We start from the raw sequence: 9,521 nt of genomic DNA, 5'->3' as shown, positions 1-9,521 counted from the left end.
ACAGGAAGTAGTTTTTAATACCACTGCCCTCCAACTGGAATTATGGCCAGTTTGAATTTCTTCTCTTCCTTCTGAACCCTCTACCTTTGGTGAAAGTGCTAATAAAAATAAAATGGTCCAGGCATGACGCATGGGGGAGACATGAAAGGTCAACTTAATGCTGACAGTTGACCTTATCTTGCAAACACTGAACACCCTTTGGTAACTGTAGCCCAACAAGTAACCGGACATCCACATACATTTCCTCGTGAGGAAGTACAGCTCAGAGAAGATAAAGGTCTCATTCAAAGTTGTCTATTAACAGGTCAGAGTTTCTCATCAAAAGATCTCTAACATGTGGCCATCACCTCAACATTCCTAAAGTCCCTGAAAATACCAAGAAACAGTGTGAGCGCCTTCAGGCCCTGGGATTCCACTTCAAAATGGACATGAGTCAGCCTCTTTCAGAACACAGGTTCGGTTAGCTAGCTTCTATTTGCTTTAACTCCCGTAATATTTCCTTACACACATGGAGTTTATTGTGCTCAGTAATTCTGAGAGCTGATGGTTTTCTAATGTAAATGAAGGGGTGTGCCAGGCTCCAGTTGGGGTGGCTTGGCTAGGGGGGTAAGTTTCTTGTGACTTTCACTCTCTTCCAGCGGCCAGCAGGTTAGTCTGGGAAGGCTGTTTGCACAGTGAAGGCAGAACACAAGAAGGTGAAAGACACAGTTCCCTGCAGAGCTCAGGCTCTACTCCTGAACTATCACTCGAGCCTCATTTAATTGGTCAAAGCGGGTCGTAGAACTGAAACACACAGCAAAGGTTGGGAAAGCACCTCAGCCTCCAAAGAGACATATAGGAATTGTGTGGATGCACGGAGGGAAAACTGGGGCCACAATCTCAGTCTCCCACAGCCACCGACAAATTATTTACATGGGATGTTTCCACAGGAAATCCCAGGGCCTCATACAATATCAAGCATAACAAGAAGAAGGTGTTAATGCATGTTTGAAATATACAGAAAATCACATATATTAATATAACCAATAGCCAAGTATCTATCTCTGATAATTAACAAATTAATACTTTTACCCATTTGCTTCTCATGCTTTTTACAAAGTATTTCAGAGTTTAAGCACTCTGTATACCCCCCATAATTCTACTCCCTCCCTCCTCAGAGGTACTTATCATCCTAGTTAATCTGTGCATATTTTCTGTATTTTTTCTATATACACAGCCATTCATGAAGCCAGCCACAGCCCAGAAGACAGTCACCTAGCCTTATCATTGTCTGTTAATATTTAGTCAGCATTTCCAATAAAATTACTTTCTTCTTCAGATCAAACACTTTCACTTAGGCCCTACATGTGAACCAAATAGCTATCTAGGGAATATTCAACTTTGACTCACTTCATTCTCGTATTTTTTGTGTGTGTCTCATACTAAATTAAAGAAAGGAGAGATGCAACACTGTGAGGCTAAATAATTCAAACTTGGCTCTTCTACAAAGAGCGTGCGGGCAATTCAAATTATCAGAGGAAGAAACATCAAAAGGAAAGCAAAAGCCAAATGTTGTCCACAGGAGTCCTCCTTTTTGCTGTCTTGATTTCAACTGGTAAGTAAAAAAACAATTTTAGAATCTTGACTAATTTAAAAATTTTTTTTCAATAAAACATTTAAAAGTCAATAATATCAAAATCACAACAGAAACTTACATAGTTGATTACTGAAAATGGACTAGGAAGAGTATGTGGTCGGGAGTGGAGGGGACCCTCGATGATTTCCACCTGAATGTTATGATTCTTTAACGAAGGAAACAGAAAAGTGGAATGGAGGACTTAAAGAAAAGTCTGTTACTCTTGGTCGAGGATTTAACTGGAACATCATTACAAAATAAAAAGTCTGTGTAAGAATTTGATTTGGAGAATTCCTGATCATAGCAACTGGTATGCATTAGGACAAGGGAAATGCTCCCTTAAGAGTCAGGAGAGAAAAATGAGTTAGTTAATAAACTGTTTAATATCTGCCTCAATTCACAGGGATAAATATTTGTTGCCAAAGTGATAGTATTATATCTCGATCAAGATGTTGACTTGAGCTTGGCTCAAAGGTATAAGACATCTGAAACCCATCTTCTAAGAAGTATATGAAAGAATATACTTAAATGGCCATATTCTGTAGCTCCTCTCATAGCACGTATATTAATGAATAGTAAAATATCTTTAAATAAAATCAACAAATTAGCTGGTTCTTGCTTTTGCTTCTATTTTGTTAGTTTATTTCAAAATAAAAGGATGAGTTTGCTAACTGCATCTCTCTGTGAATGTTAACATTGGAAATCCAGGAAACATAATTCAATTGAGTATTTACCTACTGCTTACCAGACTAAAGAGAAGCTGTACCTAAAACAAGTGTGTACAAAATACACTGAGAGAGCCAGCCCCTCCTCCATGCTTTACTGCTATACAATTTTTCATATAATTATTTCTACTCCCTTCTTTCCCTTGTCTTCTCCCTCCACTCTAGGCTAAATTGGTCTGACAATCTCCCTCTTCCATGTTTCCAGATATGAAAGAGATTTATTTAGTGCTAAATAAACTTTGTTCAGGGTCTGTTTCTTCTTTAATTCAAACATTTTCTTAGATTTGATTATTAGGACTGGCAATAAAGGAACATTTCAAAGTTACTTTAGAGTTTCTAGAATTACTTCCTTGATCCATGCTGTTCATTTTTGCTTAACCTAAACATAATGGTCCCAAGTAATAAGCAAAGAAAATTTGGAAAGCACAGTCTATGCCACTCATTAGTCAATAATCTGAAACAAACTGTAATGATGGAGATTAATGCTTATAAATAAACAGTTACAAATACTCTGTACATAATAAAACAGAATTTTATGGCCAGGGAAAAAACTAATTTTCCATCTGAATCAGGAGTTAAAAGGAAGACCTGCCCATAACCTACAGAAAGTTAGAGAAAAACTATAGTGAAAACAGAACTTTTGAATCTAGGAGACATCATATAAGATAAACAGAGACTGGAAATGTGTGAAGTCAGAAAAATCTGCTTCTCGTGTTTCTCTTTTTTAGCTTTGGCTGGACCATGGGCTAACATCTGTGCTGGCAAGTCTTCCAATGAGATCAGGACATGTGACAGTCACGGCTGTGGTCAGTACACTGCTCAAAGGTACTCTTACAGTTCTTAACCAATCTTTGCTTAGTGTCCTTGCCTCAAGCGCTCACAGTCATCTCCCTCTGACAGCAGGATTCGGAGACAAAAGGAGCTGTACTAGTGTCTTTAGAGCAGTTTCCAAGACCTCTGCTTCAAGTATGGGCTCTGAGTGGGGGACATAGCATGTAATAAAGAAAGAGAGAGGGGAACAGACAAATAACAATGTCATGAACCTGATTTTTCAGGCTCTAACCTGTTAGGAAGGAGAAGAAGCTGGTAAGAGTGAGCATACAAACAGTGAGGGTTGTCAGAGACAACTTGAAGAAATCTCACAAGCTGGGATCATTTTGTGTGTGTGCTCCACTTCAATAAACTCAGGAGTTAACACTTACTGTATTAAAATATCATATACAGTAAATGATTTTTTAAAAAGATTTATTTGAGAGAGAGAGAGAGAGAGAGAGCGTGCACACAGGGGGAGGGGCAGAGGGAGAGGAAGAGAAAGAATCCCAAGCAGACTCCACACTGAGAGGAGAGCCCAACTCCGGGCTCCATCCCATGACCCCGAGATCATGACCTGAGCCGAAACCAAGAGTTGGACATGTAACCAACTGAGCCACCCAGATGCCCCAACAGTAAATGATGTTGGTAATAACTTCTGGATTACTCAGACAAAAATAAGTTCAGGGTAATGTGATTCTTTTATGATAGGTTCTCATAAAAAGACAACTCTTTTATAAGTGGTCTTGAAGGGGGTCAAGCAAGATTCATACACCTATAAATCTACTTATACAGACTATCTCATTTCCCCCAAAATGCCATATAATAATAATAGTTAATAAATTCTTAAAAGTTCTCTATATACCAAATACTATCTTATATGCTTTAATCTTTACAATATGGTTATTACTACCTGCAGTGAGGGAGGTTAAAATTGAGATAAAGAAGAGTAAGGAAACCCGGGACATTCCAACATGTTCTCCAATTTCAGGGTTTGATATCCTACTCTGGGGAACAGTGAGCTAACACCACGTTTCTGGGCAATAAAGTTCCCAGGGCAGTTCCTCAGTCTGTTCATTCTTATTGGCATTCTAGAAATCACAGGCCTCACCAGGGTGTGGATGTCTTGTGCTCTGATGGAGCTACCGTGTATGCACCTTTCACCGGAATGATTGTGGGCCAGGAGAAGCCTTATAAAAACAAAAATGCCATTAATAATGGTGTTCGGATATCTGGAAGAGGTAAGAGGTGTTGTATACACCTGGGACACGTACTAGAAATGTTTGATGCTTATTTATGTAGTGTATTTGCCATACACCAAAGTTTCCTACTTCCTTCAAAATGATGATATCTAGAATAGGAAAGACATAGGATACCAAACAAAACCAGCTCTTCCCCTGAAATCATCTTCTTCATGCACATGCTCTAACCCCAGAGCTGACTGAAGGACTTTCTTCTTGTGGCCCATGTCATTTTGCCTAACAGTCTATAAACAAAATCACTTTCAAGAGTATTTACGATAATAAATAGATACTTTCATTTACCAAAATCCTACACTTCAAAGATGTTTGCATTTCTGCAAAAGTTGACTAGGAAATATTTTCAAAGGCCTTTATGCCCTGGGTAAAATTGGATTACCTAGTACTCCACGTATTGGGCCTATTCTTTATTTTTTTTAATCCACTGAGGTATAACATTCACACAGAAAAGTGCACAAAGCATAAGCGCATAGCTCCTGAACTTTCACAAAGTGAATACACCTCTGTAACCAGTACCCAAATCAAGGAAAAAAAAAAAAATCAGCAGCCTCCTAGAGACCCCCCTGTGCTACCTATTCTCGTGCTTCCCAGCAAGGATAATCACTATGCCACCATACACTAGTTTTGCCTGTCCTGGGAAATGATATAAACAGAATTAAACAGTATGCAGTCTTCTTTGTGGGGCTTCTTTTATTCCACATCATGTTTGCAAAATTTGCTTTGCATGCGGTTTCATTCTCGATGATGTAGACTGTTCCGTTATATGCATACATCTTCACCTATGTAATTATCCTTCTCTAGATAGACATTTCGGTAGCATCCAGTTTTAGGTGACTATGAAAATGCTATGAGCCTCCCTGCATGTGTCTTGTAATGAACATAATTGTACATTCCTGTTGGGAGTGGGCCCGGAGGACATTCCCCTCACACCGGCCATGAGAAAGAAACCCTTTGTGAGGGACCTCAGGTCCTCGAGGAGCTCTATGGTGGCCGTTCTCTGTAGACCCGAAATGACAAGAGAAACTGCTGCCACTGGACAGGGTCCACTTAGTAGGTAAGGCCAAGGTTGGCATGGTTACCCAACAGGCAACAGAACTGAAGCAGTAATCAGATTCATCTGAAGCACAGTCTGTGGCATTAGTGTCTAGTTAATCACGGTGACCCGAGAGCTGAACAAATGGGCAGCCTACTACAGACTTATTTATTTATATAAATGGGAACACTCTGATGAACAAAACTGTGACTTCAACCATCCCAAGAGTGGGTCACAAAATCTCCCCCTAACCCCCACCAACTCCCAGACTTGAGCCAGTTCACAACCCCAGAGCCCCTTGGAAGAAACCGGGGCTGAGTCCTTCTGAGGAAGGGCTCTGTCACATGGCCAAAAATTTATACCATAAACCTTACTTCGAGCTATCCTCAAAGGGACCTGCAGCCATTTAGCGGGATGGCTGTACATTGGGGAAGAAAGAATTGGGCTTCTCAGAGAATACTGGACACTCACTCTAAGATGACACTAATCCTGGACGTACAAAAGGCTGCCATGGTCAGCCAGTCAGACTAGAGGCTTCCTGGGTCAGGAGATCAACGTCGTTTTTCATCACAGTCCATCTGACAGTGGTTCCAGGACATCCACAAATGCGCTCTGGGGCCATCTCCCCAGTTCCAGTGTGCACAGTTGGAACTGACACTCCGTGAGGGCAGAATGCTATAGGAGCGGGCGTGCTGGGTCACTTGGCCTATGTTCTCCTTCGGCGTTAGCAGCCACTGCCACAGTGTCCCAGAGCAGCACGTCCCTTTTACACGCTGACCAGGAGTGGATAAGTCCCAGCTGCTCCATGCACAGTACTTGGTGCTATCTACCTACCTCTTTCATTTCAGCCATTCTGATGAGCACATAGTGGTATCTCGTCGCTGTGATGTGCATTTCCCCGATGGCGAATGCAACTGAGCACCTTTTCATATTTATTGATAACATGGATATTATCTTTTGCAAGGTGCCTATTCAAGTATTTTGCCCTGTATTTTCTGCCTTTTTCTTTATTTGTAGGTAGGAGTTTTTTTGTATATTGCAGATACGAGTCCTCTGTCAGATCTGTGTGTTATAAATATCTTCTCCCACTTCATAAGTTACCTTTCACTTCACTTTTTTTTTTCAAGATTGTATTTATTTATTTGACAGAGGGGGGGATCACAAGTAGGCAGAGGGGCAGGCAGAGGGAGAGCTCCCTGCTGAGCAAGAAGCCGATGCGTGGGCTTGATCCCAGGACCCTGAGGTCATGACCTAAGCCGAAAGGCAGACATTTAGCTGACTGAGCCACCCGGGTGCCCCTACCTTTCACTTTCTTTATGCTGTCTTTTAATAAACAAAATTATTATTTTTAGTGCAGTCCAATTTAGTATTTTCCTTTATTGTTAACACAGTTTTTACCTCTTTAAGACCCATTTCTCCCCCTAAAGTCATAAAAATACTGTTTTCATCTGTAAACTCTGTTGTTTCATCTTTCATATTTCAATTTACAATCCATTTGGGATTGGGTTTTGTGAAAGGAATGAGATCGGGATCATTTTTCTCATACCGCTATCTGACTCAGTACCATTAACTTGACAAGTCCGTTTCCTCCCCAACTGTGTTACAGTGTAGTTATCTTTTGTCATAAATCACGGTCTGAATATACACAGGTCTGTTTCTGGTCTTTCTGTTGTGTTTCATTGGTCAGTGTGTCAATCTTGCACAAATACCACACTGTCTTAATTACTGAAACTTTAAAATACACCTTGATATCGGATAGGATAAATCTTTCAACTTTTGTCCTTCTTTCAGATTGCCTTGACAATTCTTAGTCACTTGCATTTCCAGATACGCTGTAGACTCAGTTTATCAATTGCCACCAAAAATTCTGTTGGGACTTTGATTGGGTTTGCACTGATTATATAGATCAAATCAAGAAGAATTGATAATCTTAAAATTAATGAGTCTTCCAATGAATAAACATGTTATATCCTCCATTTATTTAGGTCTTCCTGCACTGTTATGCTAGTTGTCATATTGGTTTTCAGTGTTGAGGCTGTGCACGTATTGTTTAACATGTACCTAAGACATACTGTATTGATTTTGTTTAGATTGTCGATAGCAGTACTGTCTAACAGAAGTCAATATAATTCAAAATTTTCTAGTAGTTACATTAAGAAAGTTAAAAAACAGGGAAAATTAATTTTAATAATATATTTAGCTCCATATCTTTAAAATACTACCATTTCAAAATGCAACATAAAAATTACTAATATTTTATCTTTTTTGTACTGTCTTTCAAAATCCAGCACGCACCTTATACTTAAAGTACATCTAACTCAGATCAGCTACATTTCAAGCGCAGACTAGCCATGTGTGGCTAGTGGCCACCATGTGCCGTCCATGGTGGACGGCACAATTCTAAGGTGTTTCTTATGTTTCTGTCCACTTGCCCTGTTTTCACTGACATGTGTGTTAAAATCTTCTGTTACTAGTGGGTTCCTATTTCTCTCTATATTTCAGATAGTCTCTGCTTTCTATACATGGTTTCTGTGTTATCTGATGCATGGACAGTTGCAACTGCTGTATCTTCATTATATTTCGCAGTATAAATTGTCCTCCTTTGTCTTGTTTCTGTGATTTTCAGCTTGAGTTCTAGTCTCTGATAACAGAATCATAACCCTTACTTGCCTTATTATTTCCATTTGCTTGACAAATCTTGATCCAGCCCTTAATTTTTTGCCTTTTTCTTTTTTTATTTAAAGATTCTATTTATTTATTTATTTATTTATTTGAGAGAGTAACCAAGAGACAGAGAGAGCACAAGCGGGTGGGCAGGGAGGAGGAAGAGAGAGAAGCAGATTTCCCGCTGAGCAGGGAGCCCATTGAATGTGGGGCTCGATCCCAGGATCCCGGGATCATGACCTGAGCCTAAGGCAAATGCTTAACCCACTGAGCCACCCAGGTGCCCCTTGCATTGTGTTTTATTGGATACAGCATAGAACTGGGTTTTGCTTTTCAAGGTAAGAAATTTTTTTTAACAGACGAGTTAACATTTATAGATATACCTCATGTATGTGGGGGCGCCTGGGTGGCACAGCGGTTAAGCGTCTGCCTTCGGCTCAGGGCGTGATCCCGGCGTTGTGGGATCGAGCCCCACATCAGGCTCCTCCGCTATGAGCCTGCTTCTTCTTCTCCCACTCCCCCTGCTTGTGTTCCCTCTCTCGCTGGCTGTCTCTATCTCTGTCAAATAAATAAAATCTTAAAAAAAAAAAAAAACCACCTCATGTATGTGGTCCCAACATTGTTGTACTGCATTATAATTATAGTATTAAATTAATTCTACTTCTCTATTTGGTGGGTCTTTGTTTTTAAATTTTTCTTTTAGTGTTTAGTAAGATTTGCATTCTTGTGCCAGTTATGTCCATTTTTCTTTGTCTTTAAAGTCTAATCATTTTATTAGAATAGATCTTAGAGTTGAAATTATTCTGGGTGAGAACACGAAAACATGTTAAAAGTCTTGATTTTTCTCAGTGGCCTAGTGTTTTTCTGCTATTCCTCAATGCCTTCATTAAACCTTCATTTGAATCTACTCTCCCTTGGGCATCTTGCAGGTTTAGTCTTCATTTCTGATACGATTTTGTCATCTTCCTCTGCTCCCTCCCTGGGTTCAATCAAGTCTCATTTCTTTTTGTCTTCTCTTTCATTTCTGTTCTTATTTTTTGAATTTCTGATTCAAGGCTGCTGAAACCCGGATAACAACTAATTTAACTTCTTTTCTTTTAGGTTTATGTATTAAAATGTTCTACATTAAGCCAATTAAATATAAAGGTTCTATCAAGAAGGGAGAAAAACTGGGAACTCTACTACCCTTGCAGAAAGTCTATCCAGGCATACAATCCCACATACATATTGAAAACTGTGACTTGAGTGATCCTACTGTGTACCTCTAAGTAGAAGACAAATGACCAGATCTTCTAAAGACAATCATCTTCTTAAAAATCTGGATGCATATACTACTTTTCAAGAAATTTGTGTCCAAATAAAAACATGATGAATGCAAGAAAGAAAGTAGCACTTTTATTTCAACTCACTGCCAC

At 39.6% G+C, this 9,521-nt stretch overlaps 1 protein-coding gene across 1 annotated transcript; it reads left to right on the top strand.

The window, feature by feature from the left end:
- Positions 1-1,310: 1,310 nt before the first annotated feature.
- On the top strand, positions 1,311-9,492 carry LECT2 (leukocyte cell derived chemotaxin 2). The gene is made up of 4 exons (XM_026508036.4): positions 1,311-1,594; positions 3,069-3,165; positions 4,246-4,391; positions 9,208-9,492. Exons 1-4 carry the CDS (start codon positions 1,549-1,551, stop codon positions 9,372-9,374), a joined length of 456 nt encoding a protein of 151 aa, XP_026363821.2. The 5' UTR covers positions 1,311-1,548; the 3' UTR covers positions 9,375-9,492.
- The last annotated feature ends 29 nt before the right edge of the window (positions 9,493-9,521 follow it).

This window comes from Ursus arctos, unplaced genomic scaffold (genome assembly GCF_023065955.2).
Source record: "Ursus arctos isolate Adak ecotype North America unplaced genomic scaffold, UrsArc2.0 scaffold_5, whole genome shotgun sequence".
Taxonomy (NCBI): domain Eukaryota; kingdom Metazoa; phylum Chordata; class Mammalia; order Carnivora; family Ursidae; genus Ursus; species Ursus arctos.
This window is presented reverse-complemented; position numbering and strand designations above follow the sequence as displayed.

Bases quoted from the DNA above. Each gene is read 5' to 3' on its own strand.
- LECT2 (XM_026508036.4), top strand. From the start codon at position 1,549: ATGTTGTCCACAGGAGTCCTCCTTTTTGCTGTCTTGATTTCAACTG. The intron at 1,595-3,068 runs GTAAGTAAAAAA...TCTCTTTTTTAG, and splicing joins TGCTGTCTTGATTTCAACTG to CTTTGGCTGGACCATGGGCT. The intron at 4,392-9,207 runs GTAAGAGGTGTT...CTTTTCTTTTAG, and splicing joins TGTTCGGATATCTGGAAGAG to GTTTATGTATTAAAATGTTC.